Genomic DNA, 22321 nt, shown 5'->3' with positions numbered 1-22321 from the left:
GTTAAGGCAGGAAAGGATAAATTAAAGTGAACAAGGTTGGCTTGATGTTTAGACTTTCTCCAGCAGCATTCAGCAGCTTGAGCATAAGAGGGAAGGAGGAGGACAGTGGCAGTGATCTGAGGCTGTGGGTTAGTGGCGCGAGAGTGATGAAGGGAAAGGGGAGCGAACGAGTTGAGTTGCTCCTACCTACCTACCCACCACCTCACCTTGATGCTTTCCTATTACAACCCATCCCGCACACTTCACTCTAATGCCAATCTACTCACTGTACCTCAGCCGCATCTATCTCACCCTGGACCCCTTGCCCATGTCCTGCCTCTGGCCTGGAATTCCATCCCCCTTCATATCTGACAGGAGATCACTCTCCTTACCTTCAAAACCCTTTTAAAAACACATCTCTTCCAAGAGGCCTTCCCCGACTAAGCCCTCATTTTGTCTTCGCCCACTCCCTTCTGTGCCGCCCTTGCACTTGGATTTGCACCCTTTATTCACCCCCATCCTGAGCCCTATGGCACTTATGTACATACCCATAATATCATCGATTGATTGATGGATTAATGTCTGGCTCTCCCTCAAGACCCTGAGCTCACTGTGGACGGGGAACATGTCTACCAACTCTGTTACATTGTCCTCTCCCAAGCACTTAGTACAGTGCTCTGCACACAGTAAGTGTTCAATAAATACCATTGATCAATAGATTAATTGATCAATTGCCTTTAGTTCAATCCTTTGGGTCTGAGCATGACCTGGAGCCGTGTCAACCAGGAAATGGGGTTTGTAATCAATCCTCTGCTGCCTTGGGGGCCCTGTCAGCCATTGGTACCTTCAGAGATTGAGGCCTGGGGAGCCATTTAGAAAAGTATGTATCTCGTTCTTGACTCTCCAGCCTCTGACCCCAGCCTGGAACTTCCTCCGGCTTCACAAATCCTCCAGACCACAACAGCCACCCTTACCACGTTTGTATATATGCCTAGTCAATCATTTACTTAGCTAACTCATCCTGACCCATTCATGCTCCTGATTTTGCCTCCTGTTCCCACTATTTGTAAATAATTTAAGTCCCCTTGTCTGGCCCTATTAGATATTATAAGCCCTTAGAGGGCAGGGACGGGGTCTTTTGATTCCGGTGTACTTTCCTAAATGCTGAATTCAGTGGTCTGCACACAGGAGGCATTGTTGACGATGATGACGATGACAGTGACAATAATGAAGTGATGAGGAGAAAAGGCCCTCTTGAGGGAGGGGACCGTGCCTTTCATTGTTCTGGCCTTCCCTCCACTGATTCCATTACAACCAGAACCGGTTTTCCCCCACCCCACCCTACACAACTCAGCTAATGGGAACTGGACTGGTTGAATTGGTCCCTTGTCCATCTGGGGCAATCTTGTAGACAAAGATCAGGGAGACAGGTTAGCTTGCCACAAGTAAAATGACTAAGACAAGGCTACCTGCCACTCTGTTGATCTAACCCCTTAATTTGCCCCTCATTGGGAAAAGCAGCACTTCCACTGGCTCTGGTGCAATGGTATTTATTGAGCACTTACTATGTACAGAGTACTGTACTAAGCACTTGGGAGAGTACAACATTTAGCAAGAACATTCCCTGCCCACAGTGAGTTTGCAGTCTAGAGGGGGAGACAGATATTAACATAAATAAGTGATTTATAATATAATAATAATGATGATGGCATTTATTAAGCGCTTACTATGTGCAAAGCACTGTTCTAAGTGCTGGGGAGGTTACAAGGTGATCAGGTTGTCCCACGGGGGGCTCACAGTCTTAATCCCCATTATACAGATGAGGTACTGAGGCACAGAGAAGATTTGTATGTATTTATTACTCTATTTATTTATTTTACTTGTACATATCTATTCTATTTATTTTATTTTGTTAATATGTTCTGTTTTGTTCTCTGTCACCCCCTTCTAGATTGTGAGCCCACCGTTGGGTAGGGACCGTCTCTATGTGTTGCCAACTTGTACTTCCCAAGCGCTTAGTACAGTGCTCTGCACACAGTAAGCGTTCAATAAATACGATTGATTGATTGATTAAGCGACTTTCCCTAAGTCACACAGCTGACAATTGGCAGAGCCGGGGTTTAACCCATGACCTCTGACTCCAGAGCCCGAGCTCTTTCCACTGAGCCACACTGCTTCTCCTATTTAAAGATCCTATTTAAAGATAGGTACAATAAGTGCTGTGGGATTGAGGGCGGGGCAAATATCAAATAAAGGTCAGGGATCCAAGTACATAAATGATCCATAAGGGAGAGGGAGCCAGGGAAAAGAGGGCTGAATCGGGGAAGGCCTCTTGGAGGAGGTGTGATTAATGCTTTGAAGGTGGGGAGAGTGGTGGTCTGGCATAGATGGACGGGGAAAGAATTCCAGGCTGTGGGAAGGATGTGGGAAAGGAGTCAGCAGTTAGACAAGATTGGGGCACAACGAGTAAGCTGGAGCTAGAGGAGTGAGCAGGCTGGGCTGTAGGAGGAGATCAGTGAGAAAAGGTAGGAGGGGGCAAGCTGATCGAGTGCTTTAAAGTCGGTGGTAAGGAGTTTCTGTTTGATGCGGAGGTGAATGGGCGGCCATTGGAGGGTTTTGAGGAGTGGGGCGACATGGGCTGAACTTTTTTTAGAAAAATGATCCGGGCAGCAGAGTGACGTATGGATTGGAGAGGGGAAAGACAAGAGGCAGAGAGGTCAGCAAGGAGGCAGATGCAGCAGTCAAGGCGGGATAGGATAAGTGCTTGGATCAGCATGGTAGCAGTTTGGATGGAGAGGAAAGGGCAGATTTAACAATGTTGTGAAGGGAGAATTGACAGGATTTGGTGACAGATTGAATATGTGGGTGGAACGAGAGAGCCGAGTCTAGGGACAACGCCCAAAGTTATGGGCTTGTGAGACAGGAAGGATAGTGATACTGTCTACAGTGATGGGAAAGACAGGGGGAGGACAGAGTTTGGGTGGGAAGATAGTACCCACCCTCAAGAAGGGCCTCTATTGTACCAGAGAAACAGTCAGCCCCAGACCTACAGGAAGACCAGTCTTCCCTGGGCACCAATCCGAGCCCGAGAAAGGGCTGGTGGAACACACTCACTGGGTTGGCAGGTGACTCCCTCAGCCTCCCCATCAGGCTTGTTCAGTCAGTCAGGCTGGGATGGGGGCCCAACTAGGACCCAGAAGATGCAGAGTGTCCTCCCTGCCGGAGATGGAATGCTTTCCCCACTGTACCTCATTCCCTAAACTTCCCTAAGGGCAATTTCTCCAGCAAATTGGGATTGGCTGCTTGGGCTTTGTCCCTCCCTGGGAGACTCATGTGCTCCCTCCCTACCTAGTGGCTGCGGCCTCACCCTGAGCCATCTGCACACAATTAGGGAGATCAGCGAGGCAGGTGGACTGGACCTGGGGAGCCACAGCACCTTCCCTGGGAGTAATTGTCAGCTTCTGCATTCCTGGGGCCTGGCTGGTCCTTGCATTGGGGCCAACTAGCCCAAGCAAGGCAGAGCCCGAACCCAGGAGGAGCAACAGGTGCTGGCTATGCCTGATGGTGAGTTTCTATCTGTGATGCTGCTGCTTGACTTTTGCTGCATTTCCCTTTCACTTGGCTTTCTCTGAGGGCTGGTATGTTGGACTCTTTCTGGAATAGGATTGGGGCCTACCTACTCTAATGGATTGGATACTCTCAATCCCTCAGGACAGTGTTCTACACACACATAGTCCCCTTACTGCAGGAGTTCCTCAAGGGTCAGTTCTTGGTCCCCTTCTGTTCTAGATCTACACTCACTCCCTTGGTGAACTCATTTGCTCCCGTGGCTTCAACTATTATCTCTACGCTGATGACACCCAAATCTACATTTCTGCCCCTGCTCTCTCTCCCTCCCTCCAGGCTCGCATCTCCTCCTGCCTTCAGGACATCTCCATCTGGATGTCTGCCCGCCATCTAAAACTCAACATGTCCAAGACTAAACTCCTTATCTTCCCTCCCAAACCCTGCCCTCTCCCTGACTTTCCCATCACTGTTGACGGCACTTCCATCCTTCCCGTCTCACATGCCCGCAACCTTGGTTCCAATCCGTCACCAAAATCTGCCGGTCTCACCGCCGCAACATTGCCAAGATCCGTCCTTTCCTCTCCATCCAAACCGCTACCCTGCTCGTTCAATCGCTCATCCTATCCCGACTGGATTACTGCATCAGCCTCCTCTCTGATCTCCCATCCTCCTGTCTCTCTCCACTTCAATCCATACTTCACGCCGCTGCCCGGATCGTCTTTGTGCAGAAATGCTCTGGGCATGTTACTCCCCTCCTCAAAAATCTCCAGTGGCTACCAATCAACCTACGCATCAGGCAAAAACTCCTCACCCTGGGCTTCAAGGCTCTCCATCACCTCGCCCCCTCCTACCTCACCTCCCTTCTCTCCTTCTACAGCCTAGCCCGCACCCTCTGCTCTTCTCCTGCTAATCTCCTCACTGTGCCTTGTTCTCGCCTGTCCCACTGTCGACCCCCGGCCCACGTCATCCCCCTGGCCTGGAATGCCCTCCCTCCGCACATCCGCCAAGCTGGCTCTCTTCCTCCCTTCAAAGCCCTACTGAGAGCTCACCTCCTCCAGGAGGCCTTCCCAGACTGAACCCCCTCCTTCCTTTCCCCCTCTCCATCCCCCCCGCCTTACCTCCTTCCACTCCCCACAGCACTTGTATATATGTATATATGTTTGTACATTTTTATTACTCTATTTTATTTGTACATATTTATTCTATTTATTTTATTTTGTTTATATGTTTTGTTTTGTTGTCTGTCTCCCCCTTCTAGACTGTGAGCCCGCTGTTGGGTAGGGACCATCTCTATATGTTGTCAACTTGTACTTCCCAAGCGCTTAGTGCAGTGCTCTGCACACAGTAAGTGCTCAATAAATATGATTGAATGAATGAATGAACATAGTCAGTACTCAATAAATACCATTGATTGATTGGCTCTGGGCATCCTCCTCTCCTGGTCTATGTCGGAGGCTTGGGTCTTCCAGCAGCAAAGTAAGGCTTGTTGCCCCTCTTTCCTTAGGGCTCAGCTCAGGGACCAGGTGAGTATCACCAGTGACTAAATTCCTCCTTCAGGAGTTCAGCATAACAATCAATCATTAAGCAATAGTCTCTTCAGAGACTATTCAGTCTCAGAGAGTCTCTTAGAGAAGCAGCATGGCATGGGGGTAGAGTATGGGGTTGGGAGGCAGAATGTCATGGGTTCTAATCCTGGCTTCACCACTTGTCTACGGTGTGACCTTAGGTAAGTCACTTCACTTCTCTGTGCCTCAATTACCTCATCTGTAAAATGGGGATTGGGACTGTGTCCAACCCAATTTGCTTGTATCCACCCCAGAGCTTAGTACAGTGCCTGGCATATAACAAATGCCATAATTATTTTTATTATTATTATTATTGTTTAGTGAGAGGAGGAGGTCTGCAGAGAGAGGTCAGGGAAAAGCCTCTTTAGCCAGAAGGAAAGGGTGAGATCTAAGACCCAGGAATTCTGTTTCTCTTCCAGAAGCTCTGAACCTGCTTGGATAGGTGCAACTTTCTGCAGTTTAGGAAATTCTTCATTTGCTAAGTAGGGTTCAGGTTATCTGGAGGCCAGAACAGCAACAATTGTGTTTTCCTTTAATCTGGTCATCAGAGTGGATAGGCAAGGTGTCTTTCCCAAGCCTCTGAACGAACACCACCAGATTTCCAACCTCAGTTTTGGAAATCTCCTCATCCATATGACTGGGACATCTGCATGGGTAACCGTCTTCTGTTTCCCATCTCTCTTTGTACAGCAGGTGCCATTTTCCCTCCACAAGTGAGAAAAATAAGTCAAGGAAGGGCAGAAAGGTTAAGAGGCTTGGTTAGGTGGCTCCGCCATTTAAGGAGGGACTGGGGGTGGGCAGGAGCTGAGGCAGAAGCACAGCCTTGTGGAGATAGATTATTGAATTCCCAGCACTGCCAAGCAATGTCTGTCCCAACTCTCTCTCTCCTCTCTCTCTCTCAGATGAGGCAAGGATGGGGAGAAAATCAAACAGGAGGAGTGCTCGGGGGATGTCTTCTCCCAGCTTGGCTTCATTAGACTCAATTCAATCGATCAGCGATATTGATTGAGCATTTACTGGGAGCAGAGCAATGGATGAAGTACTTGGGGGAGTCCAATGAGTCAAAGACATGGTTCCTGCTCTCAAGGAGCTTATGGTCTAAAGGTGAAGACAGACCCTTCACAAATGCTTTGGCTGTTGCTAGCAAAAGTATGGAAGGATAAATAGATTCACTTATAAATATTCACCTATGATGCATAAGAGCTAAGGAAGGCTGTTGGGTGGATGAGACTGAGAAAGGGGGAGTTTCAATCAAGGAAGGCCTCCAGGAGGAGATGGAATCTCAGGAGGGCTTTGAAGATGGGAAGAGCTGTGGTCTGACAGATTTCAGAGGGGAGAGAGTTCCACGAAGGAGGAAGGGCCATATGCAAAGGGTCAGAGGCAGGAGAATAAAGAACGAGGCACAATGAGTAGATTAGCTTGAGAGGAATGTGAGCTGGATGTAGTGGGAAAAGAGAATGGAAAAGTAATAGAGAGCTGCCTAGTTCCTCAAAGCCAGTAGTCAGGATTTTCGGCTTGATGTGGAGAGGAATGGATAACCATTGGAGGTTTTTGAACAGTGGGGAGATGTGCACAGAATGACATTTTAGAAGAATGGTCAGGGCCGTGGAGTGAAGTGTGGACTGAATAAACACTTCGTGTAAGCTCATTGTGGGCAGGGAATGTATCTATCAACTCTGTTATATTGTTATACTGTATTCTCCCAAGTGCTTAGTGTAGTGCTCTGCGTACAGTAAGCATTCAAAAAATATGATTAATTTGTGGGCAGGGAACATGTCTACCAATTCTATTGTATTGTATTTTCCCAAGAGCTTAGTGCAGTGTTCTGCAGACAGTAAATGCTCAGTAAATACCATTGATTGATTGACTGGAAAGGGGAGAGACAGAGGGCCAAGAGTCCTGTGAGGAAGTTGATACAGTAGTCTAGGCTGTTTGCAGGCTCTAAGGTAGTTCCCTCATCTGTCAGTGTGAGAGTTTATGATGAGTTTTCTCAGCAGAACTTTTAAGAGGCTGCAGTGTTTGGATGAGGAAGCTGGAGGAGTAGAGGGGGCTATTATTGCTGCCATCACCATTTATAATAATTACAGCATTATTAACCTCTTAATATATGCTAAGCACTAGGGTAGATATGAGATTATGAGATCGGACATAGTTGCTCCCTGTCCCACACAGCACTCGCAATCTATCTAATCCCCATTTTACAGATGAAGAAACTGAGGCCCAGAGAGTTAAGTGATTTGCCCAAGGTCACACAGCAGGCCAGTGGTGGAGCTGGGATGAGAACTCGGGTTTCCTGACTCTTTCCACAGGGCCACTCTGTCTCCAGCGCAGAGGCATTTATGAAGCATAATTATTCAACTGGAAGAAGTGCAGTGGAGAAGAGATGAGGTTTAGGAGGATAGACTGCAAGCTCCTCCTCTAGACTAAATACTCCTTTGGGCAGGGAACATATCTTCCAACTCTGTTGTACTCTCCCAAGCACTTAGTACAGTGCCCTGCACATAGTAAGTGCTCAGTAAATATCATTGACTGATAGGGGGAATCTGGAGACCCCTTTGAAACTGGGATCCAGTTCTTGTTGGAAAGAAGTAAACTCGCTTTTCAGGGAGGAATCAGGACTCCCTTTCCCTTCTGCCTTTAATCTTCTGTTGGTCATTTCCTGCTAAATTTGGAAGTTTCAAGGGAGGCCCAAGAGACAGAGACCAAGAGCTGTGGGAAAGGAGAAACTGGGATGAGTAAATAAAAGCCATAGGAGGAACCCAGGATTACCTGGGACCACAGGGCAGGGTCTGTGGGCCTTTCGATTACTGCAGTTTGGTAGGGCAAGTTTGTTCTGGGCGTAAACTTCTTCCAAATAGCACAGGTGCTTTCTCAAGCTACAGTTGCCCTTTCAGGCTACTAGGGGATTCCTGAGAGAATCACAACTCTCGGACACTAATTGGTTGAGAGAGTTAATGCTCTTTTCTAAAGTGCCCCAGAGTTCTCTGGGTCCAGGGAGATGCTGAGCACATCCCTTCTCTCACTTAGTAAGACACAAACATGTCTCCACCAACACAGCCCCACCAGACCACTCTAGGGTTTCAAGAAACCCCTCCAAGGGACCAGGCAAGTCTCTAAGCTGGGTATCTTGTTCTTCCTGTAGTGACAACTGGTGGGTGGCCTGGCATCATCCATGTCCAATAGTTGGAGCAGTAGCCCCAAGATAGAGGAGTGATGGAGCTGGGCTCTGCTGTCTGGGACCTGACGGTGAGTGAGGTCCTATCTATAAGTCCATTGGCCTCTGAGGACCTCAGGGAGCCCGGCTCCTTCCTGAACGGGATTTCTACCTTTCCTCGGCTCTTGCTCCAGAGGGATTCAGCAGTCCATCCCAGGCCTCTCCTCTTCACAGCCAGGATGCATTGGACAAAGGGGTTGGTCTACACGAAGATGTAGAAGAGCAGGACAAGCAGGTTTTTCTTCTTGTTCCTCCTCTGCTTTCTCCTTCTCCTCCTCCTCCTCCTCCTGGCCCTAACTCCTTTGCTTCCCAAAGCTCATCAGCCTCTCTCTTTCCCAAGGGAGCCCAAGGATGGCAAGTATACTAGCATATCAGAGTTCAGAGATCGACTGGTGCGAGAGCAACTTCCAACACTCAGAAGTGGTGGCCGAGTTCTACAACACGGTGAGTGACCAGCAGGCCCAAGGGGTCAAAGGGGAAGAAAGGGAGGGGACTGTGGGACTGGGGCATTCAGCCAGCTGAGATGAAGTTTGGGGTGTTCAGGCCTTGGGGCGGGGTGCATACTCTTGCAGAGGTCTGGCTCCCCTAACTCACCGAGGGAGCTGGCCTGATCTCAGGAGCCAGGACTGTGACCTATTGTTCCTCAGCCATCTAACCTCCTGAGGAAAGATCCGTTTGACTTGCGGGCTCCTAAGTGTAACCCCCAACCCTGCAATTACCTCCTCTCTGATGGCTAAGAAAATCAGAGTGCCCTAGCCTCCTGCTGGGATTTTGGAGGTAGAGGTGTCAGGACTCTGAGGAGCACAGAAGGTTGAGTTTACCCACCTCCAGATCACCTCAGGCACCTATGGGGAAGGGTTTTCCCCATTCCCTTCACGTCCCTGAAACCAGGAGCTGGGACAGCCCCAGCCAGAAGCAGACCAAACTTCCAAAGGGCCTCCGCTTTCAGCATATTTCACCTGACTGCCTAGCCAGACCTTCGTAACCTCTCATGTGGAGCTTTCATTCTCCCAGTGAGTCCCAGTGGGGTGTTCACTTCCCTTGGAAACCCTTCAAAAGAGGAAGCATCCCTACTCTGTTCCAGTGTGCCACGCAGCAAACACGGATGGGACTTTAAGGGTGCTGCTTCATTTGGGGAATAAACTGTGAAGAGGGCTTTAGAGCCCCTTGTCTTGTCCCTATCCAGATCTGCACTTCCCAGAATGGCAGCACTTCCCTGCCCAAGGAGACCGGACCCAAACCCAGACCCAGACCAAGGTGCTCCTCTGTTTCCTGAGGGTTGCACTGATGGGGTGTCCCATGCCACTGGTCTGGTTCTTGGGGAGGGAAGGCTCTAGAAAAAACAGGGATGAAGGCAAAAAGAGTAGGCAGTATGGGTTTGCGTTGTTCAAACTCTTCACCCACCCTGCCACCTCCTCTGAATCTTTGCCCAGATTGCAAGGATCTTGTTCTTCCAGTCCCAGAGCTTGGACCCTGGGGGGAGGAGGTAGCTTGGGGGTGGGGGAGAGCATTCTCACTGGCATTACTAGGAAGAGCATGAGGTGGTCAAGTCTTCTATTTGCAACCAGGCTGAGAACTCCCCAAAGGAACCAGGGGGGGACTCTAGTCCTGGGCTCAATCAGCAGAGATTTCTCCCTCCTCCCCAAGTATCTCCATTCCCATCTCTTCTCAGCTCTATAGCCCTGGCACCTGAGAGGGAGGGAGGAAAGGAAGTAGGGAGGGAAGGAGGGAGGAATGCAGGGCAAAAGAGAGAGAGAGAGAAAGAAGGAGGAAGGAAGGAAGGAAGGGGCTCTGTGGACCTTAGCCTGACCCAAAGTGGTGTGGATCTGATATTCCCCCAGGAACTGAGTTGGGCCCTGTCCTGCTGGGTGATTCTATAGAGGGTCTAGACCCATCCTGGGGCCCAGGTAAGTGGTGGAACCCCTTAAGGAGTTGGGAAAAGCAGAGCCTGGATCTCGAGCTTGCTATGCAGTGTCCCTCTGAGCTCCCCCAAACTGCTCGTATTTTCCCCAGATGCTATGCTTAGGCCAGTCTGAGTACTCATGCCTCCAGCAGGGCTTTGATCTGGAAAAGTTGCTAGGAGGTAGATTGACTGCAATAAGGACAAGAGAAGCAGCCTGCCTAGTGGAAAGAGCACGGGTCTGAAAGTCTCAGGAGACCTGAATGTTAATCCTGGCTCTGCCACCTGCCTCCTGTGTCACCTTGGGCTAGTCACTTCACTTTTCTGTGTCTCAGTTTCCTCATCAGTAAGACAGGGATTCAATACCTGTTCTCCCTTTCCTTTATGTGGGGTGGGGACTATGTCTGAATTGTTTATCTTGTATCTATCCCAGTGCTTGGTACAGTGGTTGGCACATAGTAAGTGCTTAACATGCACCATGGTTATTATTATCATTATTTAAAAGGCCCAGAAGCATGTGTGGCACTGAGCCCAGACACTAAGATCAGAGGTTGTCTGTTGGCACCCCCAAGACTCTAGGGGTTTTCAGCTGCAGCAGCCTCTACTGCCTCTCTCTTGGGAACCAGGTTACCAACTTCCTGCCCAAACCACAGCTCCCTGCCAAGCAACGGTGGGGAATGGAATCCCATGAGAATTTGCCTGCAACCCCCACCAGGTAAGCATATTCTTTTCAGGCCTGGAGTCCGTGTGGCAGCAGGCTGTGGGGCAATAGTCTGCACTATCACCAGGGTTGCAGGGAAGGTGGACCCCAGGTCAGCCCTGGCTCCTTTCCTGTGGCAGAAGAGAGAGCAGTCAGGGGTCCAGTAAGTTGGTGGAGGGGGGTGATGGAACGGGTGGGGAGCGCCAGGGGAGCCCCAGTCAGGTTGGGAATGGATCTGGAGATTGGGCCTGATCCAGGGACTCTCAGGAAAGCAGGCTCAGCAGGCTGCCCCCAGGGCCAAGATCCCTCCATGGTACACGGCCAAAGTTGGCCGCTTCAACTCGACCAAATGTGATGGTGGCACTCAATGGTGACTTCTCAGAGCTGGCTAGTAATGGGTGTACTTCTTCCAGCACAGATGGCACTGGGGTGAGGGCTGCTCTGGGCACCCACGTGCAGATTTTATGGCTGACCCTGGCAAGTCAGGGCTGAAGAATCCCAGCAGAAACACACAGCCACCAGCCCTGGTCTCACTCCATCCTTGGTGTGGCAGTTCTCTCCTGCATCGATGCTGTTTGGAATGGGCTGTCAATGCATAGAAAATGGGCAGTATGGGTAGGGCTGGCTGGCTGGCTGGCTTTCCTCACCTCCTCCCCATCCCCCCTGCCCTATCTCCTTCCCCTCCCCACAGCACTAGTATATATGTTTGTACAGATTTATTACTCTATTTATTTTACTTGTACATATTTACTATTCTATTTATTTTCTTAATGATGTGCATTTAGCTTTACTTCTATTTATTCTGCTGACGTGACACCTGTCCACATGTTTTGTTTTGTTGTCTGTCTCCCCCTTCTAGACCGTGAGCCCGTTGTTGGGTAGGGACCATCCCTATATGTTGCCAACTTGTACTTCCCAAGTGCTTAGTACAGTGCTCTGCACACAGTAAGCGCTCAATAAATATGATTGAATGAATGAAGAAGGGGAAACCAAGTTTAATCTTCCAGCCCTGTTGCCTGGGCTGGAGAACAAGAACATTTCCTGCTGGAGTCCCCTGTAGAAGGGTGATCTGCAAGTTGGGAGAAGTTGGGTTCCAGACCTGCATTATCACTCTAGGACAGCGAGCGGTGAATCTGACTAAGGCAAGTGGAGGTATTTATTGGCTATTAGGTGGGAAGGAGGAGGGCTCTGGCTGATTAGGAGGTGGGATGGCTTGAAGAGAGTGGGCAGGCAAACTGGCAGTGAGACACACACAAGGCTGCGAGCGAACCAGAGCTCAGCCGTTTCCCAACTCAGAAACCAAGATGTCCCAAATGACTTTGGTTTCCTTTTCTTTTGGGCTCGGTGAAGAGAGTCACTATTAGTCTGGCTTTGACTGGGACAGGCAGTTTTTGTTCCCAAGCTGTTGTCTAAGCTTGGAGCCAAGTTCAGGAACTCAAGTTGCTCACAGAACCCAAGGTCAAGTCATCTCTGCAGATACAAACTGGAAGTAGGATGGGTGACACCTTAGATGTAGCTTATTGTCTCCACATGAAGCTCCGAACTAGCTTCCTCCCTCCTCAGGTCAGGCCCTGCTGTGGGGCTCTGGTTTGGAGTCAGCTGGAATTGCTTGTTCTGAGTTATGGACCGGATGCCCTTGAACCTGAAAATCCAGCTGGCAATAGGCATATCGACCTTCGTCAACAATGAACTGGTCCCCCGCCTTTCCGTCATTCATTCATTCATTCAATCGTATTTATTGAGCGCTTACTGTGTGCAGAACACTGTACTAAGCGCTGGGGAAGTACAAGTCAGCAACATATAGAGACGGTCCCTACCCAACAACGGGCTCACAGTCTGGAAGGGGGAGACAGACAACAAAACAAAACATGTAGACAGGTGTCAAAACCATCAGAATAAATGGAATTATAGCTATATGCACATCATTAATAAAATAGAGTAGTAAATATGTACAAGTAAAATAAATAGAGTAATAAATGTGTACAAATATATACAAGTGCTATGGGGAGGGGAAGGAGGGAGGGCAGAGGGAGGGGGAGGTGATGGAGAGGGGAGGAGGAGAAAAAAAGGGGGCTCAGTCTGGGAAGGCCTCCTGGAGGAGGTGAGCTCTCAGTAGGGCTTTGAAGGAAGAGAGCTAGTTTGGCGGATGTGTGGAGGGAGGGCATTCCAGGCCAGGGGAAGAATGTGGATCAGGGGTCTACGATGGGACAGGCAAGAACGAGGCACAGTGAGGAGGTTAGTGGCAGAGGAGTGGAGGTTGCGGGCTGGGCTTTAGAAGGAGAGCACAGATGTACTCCGTTGATGTTGAAATCATCTGAGATTCGTTCTGAGATTCAAGCCTTAGCCATTCGCCATCCATGGGTTATTCTCTTAAGACGAATGATATTTGTGGTATTTTCTTGTGTCTGGCACTGTGCTAACCACTGTACTAAGCATTGGGGCAGATACAATATGATCAGATCAGGCACAATCCCTGCCCCACATGGGGCTCACAGTCTATGGGGGAGGGAGATGAGGAAACTAAGGCAGAGAAGTTAATTGGCTTCCTAAGGTCACACAGCAGGCAAGTGGTGAGCCAGGACTAGAACCCCGGTCTCCTGACCCTTAAGTCCTGGACTCTTTCCGCTAGACCATACTGCTTCTCTTCAACCTCCCTCCCAAAGGCACGGGTCTTTACCCGCTGGGAAACCACCTCTGTCGGCATTTGTTTCGGGTGTTTCCAATTGCATTTTCATACCTTGCCTACCAGAAGACCTTCCGGCCTGAGGAAGAGCGACTGGTGCTTTCTTTGGCCCGGGAGGGGTGCCGAGGGGTCCAGAATTGGTGTCCGTAGGATTCTAAGTCCTTTGCCACGGGGTCTCTTTAGGGGACTCTTCCGAGGGGAATGGTCTCAATGTAATCTCCTCTGGTTGGGAAGGAGTCAGGGAGGTCATCTTGCCCAGGTTCCTGGCTCAAAACTGGACTACACCTTGTCCAGCCCAAACAGATGGATGCCTGTCCAACTCTTAAAGAAACCTCTTGGTTACCTCTTTAAGGGGAATGCTTAATGCTGGCTTAGTGTCTTGCAGATCAGTAATGTCACGTTCTTCATCTTTGGACCACTCATGATGTACCTCCTGCATCCATATGCCCAGAAGCGTTCACTGTACGTGCACTGTGTCTGGATACTCTTCATGGTAGTAGGTAGGTTCTTGGGGTCCCAGAAGACAAGAACCTCTCCAGCTAGCCACTTGCAGACAGACCTGGCTTGGAAGAAGGAACCCAGCACTGTAACCTGACATTTTGGGGGCTATTATACACAGCAGCATGTCCCCACTAAATCCTCCCCACCCCAGGCCTCCATGTCGGTAGAAACCACAATTACTGGATTTTCTGTGCAATTTGCAATTCTAGGATTGGTGGTTGTGCCTGCAGCTCTGATCAGGAGACTAGAAGTAAGCAAGGTCAGCCAGACTGATTTTCTGGATTCCTCTTCCGCAGGCACAACCACCCTGTGGGACCTCTAAGAGGATATAGGAGCCTTGGGATCAGTACCCCTGAATGTACCCTGGGCAGTCTTCCAAGGCTGAAGGTCTGGAGACTAAAAAAAAATCTCAGACCCCAAGTCATAGGTAGACTGCTGCACAGTTCCCCTTCCCCACACCGAAATTGCATCTAATGAGCCGGCGAAAGAGCCAGGGAGTGAATTCAGGGCTCTTTATCAGAGTTGGCCTTGTGCCAAATGCAGACTTCTAAGTCCCTTGGACTGGAAGAGTTCCGGAGACCCCACTGTCTGTCTCCCCCTCTCCCCAGCCAAGTGCTTTAGCGCAGTACTGAACACTCTGTGGGCCTCAGTCAATCCCGGGGCTCGACAGTGACAGTGATAACATTGATGGTGTTGCTCTGGTCCAACCCTCTGCCTTCAAGCTGAGGTTCCAATGTCTTCCAGACCAGAGCTTTCTGGTGGGCCATTTCTCAAAATGGACCAGATCTTTAGTGTGTCTGATTCAACGTCACTCTCAACCCCAGCCCTGCTCTGCAGTCTCCTGCCAAAGGAGAGAGAAGAGTTGTTCCCTTTTCCCATGACTTCAGGAGATCTGATTGATTCCCCTTGCCTGGGCAAGTAACGTATCCCAGGCCCCTGTTTGGGTTTTCTATGAGAATAATGGGGAGAAGAAGGAAGCTTTCTTTCTGACTCAGGTGGCTGTGAAGCTTCATTAAAGCAGCTTTGCAGGTAAATCCCAATTATGGGCCAGTGCCCACCTGCCTCTCCCCGATTTCATGCCGTTTACAAGTAGAGCAGTTCATATTGATATTCTTCACTAGCTAGCACAATAGGAACCCTAGCGAGACCCGATAAAACACTCTAGAGCACTGCTCTGGACAGGCCATACCAGGGTCTGAAAGCTGGGCTGAACTTAATGCCCTTGTTGCTCTCTGGAGAGAAATCATCCAGTCCTCCTCCAGGAGACAGCTTCCGATTCATCACGGGGCCCGGCCCTCTAAAGCCCCGAGATGGCTGCCTCCGAACTCATGACAGCATTGGACTTTCCCAACTGATCAGTGGGAGGGATAGGCAGGGGAGGAGAGGGAGAAGGGTGGGGAGCAGATCTTGGATTCTGATGCCACCATTCTTGCTTATTTTAGGTGCCTTCTCTGTGTACTTCCACATGACACTCAGTTTCCTGGGGCAGCTTCTAGATGAAATCTCCATCCTCTGGCTTCTAGCAGCTGGCTACAGCATTTGGCTTCCACGAAGTTATTTCCCTGCGTTTTTGAAGGAGGACAGGTACCATGCTGACTGCAGAGCTTGGATGGGCAGTGGAAGCCCCACTGACCCCTACCAACTTCTGACCACCTCACCCTGGCAGGGGCAGAGTATGGAAGCAGCTGTAACGGGGGAAGTGCCCAGTCCCCTCATGCTGTCCTCTGTTGACCCTAGGGCAGCAGCAGCAGTACCAGTCAGCACATAGAGGGGCCTCTTATTAGCAGATGGGGCCTTTTGGGTCCCCTATCTCTCAATTTCCAGGGCAGCAGGACCAGTGGACTGTTGGGAAGAACCCAGGGACTTAAGTCAAAGATGTAGCCTTTGCTCCCCCACCTCTTGGGTTACGGGGTGCCAGGGAAGACCAGAACCCAGAGACCGACGAGCTTCCTATTGGTGGGTGAAACACATTTCAGGTGTTTCAGGTCTCTAACATGAAAGAGCCTGGCAGAAGAGGAGGATTAGCTAACATTTCCTTCAGAAAGAGGGCTGTTCTCCCAGAGGAAAGCCTGTCTGATTAGCAAAAATACCTGAGACTGCAAGCCTATCAGACTAGAAGAAACTTCTAGTCTGTGCCTGGGTCCCTGTCCTTATTCTTTCCTCGGTCCCAACCTCCATATTTCTGTTTCTGCCCCATTGGTGGCCAGACTCCCTCTCCAGAGGCCAGCTCTTTGGCTCTTCTCTCCCTGAGATGTCCCGAGGGCTTCAGGTTCTCAGGCCCCAGCCTTCTTGCCTCCTCGGTTTTCCTCTGGTTTTTCCTCCTTTCCACTTCCCCACTTCTGCCTTGGCTCTATAGGGCTCAGATCAGGCCATCTGGATAAGGCAGAACTATCCTAGGGGCAACCAGAAAGGTTGCTCTGGGCCCTTAAGGTTTAGGATCCAACGCAGGGTCTTAGAGGGCTTGGTTACCTTAAGTTGTTCTACCTAGCTATCATTTTCAGAGCCTTTCCACCCTCCTAAGAAGTTCACTGTGTGTATGCTCCAAGCTCTGACTGCCCATCATGTCAGGGGAAAGGAGAGCTTACTCCAGGTGGACCAGAATGGGAACCACAGAGAGAGAAGGATGCCCGAGATAGAGCGAGGGCTGGGGAGTTAGGGAAACTACACACCGGTGGAGCTCTTTGGACTGAAATGAGGGGTACTTGTGGCTGAATGGTGGACCCTCTCCTCTGAAAACTGCCCCAATTCTGGATGGGGCCAGCTTGCTGCATCACAATGGCATCAGTTAATTCTCTTCCCTCTAACCCCAGCTTCCTGCTCTCTCCATGCCAGGGCCCCAGGGGGGTGACATGGGGACATTATTTGGCCCTGAAGTCCTGGTCAGGGACTAGGAAAAGGAGATCAAGGAGACAAGGCCCCATCTGGGCCAGGCCATCCTTGCATGGACCTCTCTGTCCTCCATTTGGGGCCTTCTTAAACTGGGGGAAACCTGGCCCCCTGAAAGGAAAGGGACTTTGGCACCATTGTGCTACCACAGATCAGAAATCTCCATGTGCCCGCTGGGTCTAAAAGTCCTAGGAGCTAAAAAGAACAACTCTGCATGCACAATGCACCGCACATGTGCACCCTGTCTCTCACTCCCCTCCAGGAAGTGAGGTTGAGCTGGCTGAGTGCTAGGCCGGGTAGGGTTCTCCTGGCTGCTCTTGAGCTACTGGGCATGATGGCAGGCTGGCTTCAACCTGAGCCCACCTAACAGAGAACTCTCCTTGGCTCCCTCTGGCCCTTTCCTCCAGGTCCCGCTTTACCCGAATGGTTCTGATCACCACAGTGGTGAGCACCTTACTCGCCTTCATCCGGCCTGTGGTCAATGCTTACGTGCTGAATGGTATCGGCCTGCATATCATCTACGTTGTCACCCTGGAATACAGAAAGTAAGGCCCACAGTTTGGGGGGAGTGAGGAGAGGGGGCAGGGGAGGGTCTGGAGGCTCTTAGGCCTGGTCTTCCAAAACTACCTGCATACATTTGTGAATTAGGGGGCTTACTAGAGGGCACGTTGGAGATGTAAAGGGGGAAGTTAGGGGTGTTGGATGATCCATCCCTAACTGTGAGGGGTGGCTGGGCAACCATCACATGGTGCCGCTGTCAGAGGCAGAGTTTTGGGCTGGGCAGAACATGTGGCTCAGCCAGTAATGGCATTGTGCATGGTCTTGGGTTTCTTAATATACACAAACACACACACAACTCACAAACCCCAACATATAGAATCCATACAGAGTAGAAGCAGCGTGACTTAGTAGATACAGCGTGGGCCTGGGAAACAGAAGGACCTGGGTTCTAATCCCAGCTCTGCCACTTGTCTGTCAGGCGACCTTGTGCAAGTCACCTAACTTCTCTGTGCTCAGTTACCTCATCTGTAAAACGGGGATTAAAACTGTGAGCCCTACTGGGGACAGGGACTCTGTCCAACCTGATTAACTTGTATCTACCCAGGTGCTTAGTACAGTCCCCGGCACAACGTAAGTGCTAAACAAATGCCACACACACAAACAAAAACCTCACACCACTGCACTCAGAGCTGCCATGCAGTCAGACATATACACCTAGTGTGGCCTACTGGATAGAACACAGGCCTGGGAGTTGAAGGACCTGGGTTCCAATCCACGTGTCTGCTTGTCCGCCACTTGTCTCCTGTGTGAGTTTCTGCAAGTCACTTAATTTCTCCGTGCCTCAGTTGCAGTTACCTCATCTGTAAAATGGGGTTAAATACTGTGAGTCCTATGTGGGACATGGACTGTGTCCAACCTGAGTAGCTTGAATCTCCCCCAGCACTTAGAGAAGCAGCTTGGCTCAGTGGAAAAGAGCCCTGGCTTTGGAGTCAGAGGTCACAGGTTCAAATCCCGGCTCTGCCAATTGTCAGCTGTCTGACTTTGGGCAAGTCACTTAACTTCTCTGGGCCTCAGTTTCCTCATTTGTAAAATGGGGATTAAGACTGTGAGCCCCCCATGGGCCAACCTGATCACCTTGTAACCTCCCCAGTGCTTAGAACAGTGCTTTGCACATAGTAAGCGCTTAATAAATGCTATTGTTATTATGATTACGGTGCCTGTCACGTAGTAAGCACTTAACAAATGCCATTCAAAAACACAAATAAAAAACAAAAAACCCACAGAGGTCACACAGTGGGATACACAAACACAAAACATACATATGTGCCTAACCCACACTCACTGATGTAGTGCAGCCAGTCATACACATCAATCAGTCAACTGTATTTATTGAGTGCTTACTGGGTGCAGAGCACTGTACCAAGCGCTTGGGAAGTACAAGTTGGCAACATATAGAGACGGTCCCTACCCAACAACGGGCTCACAGTCTAGAAGGGGGAGACAGAGAACAAAACAAAACATATTAACAAAATAAAATAAATAGAATACATATGTACAAGTAAAATAAATAAATAAATAGAGTAATAAATACGTGCAAACATATATATAGGTGCTGTGGGGAAGGGAAGGAGGCAAGGCCGGCGGGAGGATATCTGTGATGAAATAGTGTTGGGGCCATGAGCCTTGGCTTCCCAGTTGTCTCCAGGAGGAAGGGGGATTTCTTTCCCCTCCCGATGGGCCCCTCCTTTCCCTGCACTCCACTCCCTCTGACTCCAGGCCACCCTGCCCTGTAATCAGGCAGCTGGATAGGCCGGAGGGGCCATCAGTCTGAAGAAATATGCACCCCATCCCCACCCCCACCCCCATCATCTCTGCTTCCACTCTCCCTACTGGAGACTCCTGCTTAGGCCCGGGAAATCCAGAGCCTGGAAGTCCAGCTCCCTCCATCTTCTCTCATCCCCCCCTTCTCCCCAGTCCCTCACCCGCGGTTTACCCTGCCCTGTCGGGGATTTCAAGTTCCTTCCCTCATTAGAAAAAGCCAGGAGGGTACTGTCACCTCCATTTTCCAGATAAGGATCCTAAGGGGCAAAGTGGTTCCCGGACTTGACCAAGTCAGAGCTCGTGTGGCCTAGGAGTCTTTCATTCATTCAATCGTATTTATTGAGTGCTTACTGTGTGCAGAGCACTGTACTAAGCACTTGGGAAGCACAAGTTGGCAACATAATAGAGACGGTCCCTACCCAACATTGGGCTCACAGTATAGAAGGGATGAGTTTCCAGCCCGGCCACGCGCATGCGATTTGCAGTAACTTCATTGGTTCCCCTCTGAGGGCAGAGAACTCATCTATCTCTTCCTCAGTCTGCCATATCCATGTAATGGAAGGCAAAATGCATTTTGAAGGCGTGAATTATCCAGACGACTAGCTAGTGTAGACCTTGTCTTAATGCCCGGGTCTGTCATCTGGCACCCTAAAAATCTCCCTCATCTTTTGGTTCTGGTCTGGGATGGAGATCCAGCCTCCAGCTCTTTCTCACTTTAGCCTAATGGTTGAGAGAGAGTAGCCGTCCCTTGGCCAGTCCAGGGAGTAGTGATGATGACAAGGATCAGGAGGAGGAGGAGGTAGAGGGGGAGGAGGAGGAAGAGGAGAAAGGGAGGGGGGAGTTGATATGACTCCATACAGGAAAGGCTGGGACTGGAAGGAGGTTTCCTCTTTGCCTCTAGAGATTTACTCTTGGGCCCGCACCTGTCCCAGGCCCAAGCTTCCCCAACGGTCCCTTTAACCCCGCCGTTCCCTGATGTGACTCTTCAGGACTAGCAGCGCTGAACTGAAGAAGATGGTATTGGTATCTTTGGCCTGGTGGTTCTTGGCTGTGGTCAGCTGGCTGAGTGATCGGCTACTGTGTGCCTTCTGGCAAAGGATCAGCTTCTTTTATCTTCACAGCATCTGGTGAGAGCAACCCAGGGGATTTTTTTCCTTCTGGGGAACAATCTTTCAGGTCCTGTGTGGCCCACTGCTGAATATGGGGCTAGTGAGATGGAAGTCTGGAAGGAAGGAAGAGGTAGAAGCTGCCTGAGTGAGCAGGTCAGGTGTGGGGAAGGGCCAGTGCAAAAAAGGCGTCTCAGGTAGGGAAGAAGGTGGAGCGACCCAATAATCTGGCTCATTGTGCTGGCAAAATCCAGATGGGTCACTCTGGTGTCCCTCACAGGGTACTATCAGCACCCCACTTTTTACTCTGCTAGATTGATGAGATAGGAGGGAATAAATAGCCCAGGACCTCTCTGTACATCCCCTCTCTCCCCCAGAGTCTTCCTGACATTTACAAGTGCAGGCCCTACTCACCCAAATGTTGGCTGATATGTGCTGTTTGCTGGAGCTGAACTCACCCTACGCTGAGCCAGAAGACAGAGGGATCTGGGAGAGGCCTTTCCATGAATGACTATACCCACTTCACAGATCTGGGGGCCGGAATCCGAGAAGTTCCGTTGTGAGTCCAAGGATGTCCAGCAAGTTCCATAGGGGAGCTGGAAACCCAATTCTCCACCTATCCCATCTAGTTACTTTCTCCACCAGGCCAGGCCACACTGCTGTCTTCACCAGCCGGGCCAGGTGCAAGCTGGGGCTAGGAGATCAATCAATCAATCAATCAATCAATCGTATTTATTGAGCGCTTACTATGTGCAGAGCACTGTACTGCACTGTACTGAGTCACAACTGGTCTTACCTGGGCCCAGAGCCAGGGTCGGAGGCCTTAGGGCACTATTTTAAGGTGACCCACAGCAAGGAAGCCTGAAACCTGGGATATGTGTGGGGGAAGAGCAGAAAGGATCCTGTCGATGTGGGTTGGGGAGCAGTCAGCGCACCTCTAACTCCAAGTGCGTTCTCTTGCCAGGCATGTGCTCATCAGCATCACCTTCCCTCACAGCGTTGCCCTGATGGTTTGTGTCGATGTCCACTACGAGATGCCCCAGTACATTTCGGAAATCCATTACTGGCCCAAGAAATCCTGGCCTGTTGGGTTGCCCTATGTGGTGGTCAGAGACAGGAAGGAACCTGAGAAGAACTGCTAAAAAGAGAAGTTCGCTCCAAACTGCTGGTTGGTATTTGGGTTAGTGTGAGCTGGCCAAGTTCTTGTGCTCACCCAAAGGCAAAGAGTTTCCGCCAACCCTAACATTCCTCACATGAAGGCAGACTTGCCCTTGTGCTCCAAACACTGCCAAGAGGAAAGCAGAAGGATGCAGGAAGCAGGCCTGCACTGTTCCTAAAGCTGAAGACAAGACATTGGCTGCGTTTCAAGTTTGCACTAACGTCCTCAGAACCTAACATCCTGGATCTCTCAGGGCTGGGCCCCTGCTTGTTCCCCAGGAGGGATCTCAGTCTCCAAACTGTTGGGCCGTTGGGTGATATGGTCACATTATGGAGAAACTCCTCCTTGCCGTTTTTGTTAGGCTAGAAGTGCTTTACCAGTCTAACAGCCTCTCTCTAGATGCATGGGGGAGTCAGAACTGGATCCCTGGGCTCACTTTTGCGGGAAGATGGGGGTAGTATCATTGCCTGAAGGCAGGCCCGTGGTACAAGTTTCTAGTAGAAGCAGCATATGTAGAGAGAAGCAGCATGGCTCAGTGGAAAGAGCACGGGCTTTGAACTCAGAGGTCATGGGTTCAAATCCCGGCTCTGCCAACTGTCAGCTGTGTGACTTTGGGCAAATCACTTCACTTCTCTGTGCCTCAGTTCCCTCATCTGTAAAATGAGGATTAAAGCTGTGAGCCCCCCCGGGGATAACCTGATCACCTTGTCACCTCCCCAGTGCTTAGAACAGTGCTTTG

General features: G+C 50.2%; 1 protein-coding gene across 1 annotated transcript; it reads left to right on the top strand.

The window, feature by feature from the left end:
• Positions 1-3533: 3533 nt before the first annotated feature.
• Positions 3534-21565, top strand: ACER1 (alkaline ceramidase 1). The gene is made up of 7 exons (XM_038771622.1): positions 3534-3543; positions 8666-8769; positions 13994-14108; positions 15552-15693; positions 17403-17540; positions 20307-20444; positions 21388-21565. The coding sequence occupies exons 1-7, from the start codon at positions 3534-3536 to the stop codon at positions 21563-21565; spliced, it is 825 nt and encodes a 274-aa protein (XP_038627550.1).
• Positions 21566-22321: the final 756 nt, after the last annotated feature.

This window comes from Tachyglossus aculeatus, chromosome X1 (assembly GCF_015852505.1).
Source record: "Tachyglossus aculeatus isolate mTacAcu1 chromosome X1, mTacAcu1.pri, whole genome shotgun sequence".
Classification (NCBI taxonomy): Eukaryota; Metazoa; Chordata; class Mammalia; order Monotremata; family Tachyglossidae; genus Tachyglossus; species Tachyglossus aculeatus.
This window is presented reverse-complemented; position numbering and strand designations above follow the sequence as displayed.

Bases quoted from the DNA above. Each gene is read 5' to 3' on its own strand.
- ACER1 (XM_038771622.1), top strand. The intron at 15,694-17,402 runs GTACCATGCTGA...CCTTTCCTCCAG, and splicing joins GCGTTTTTGAAGGAGGACAG to GTCCCGCTTTACCCGAATGG. The intron at 17,541-20,306 runs GTAAGGCCCACA...GTGACTCTTCAG, and splicing joins GTCACCCTGGAATACAGAAA to GACTAGCAGCGCTGAACTGA.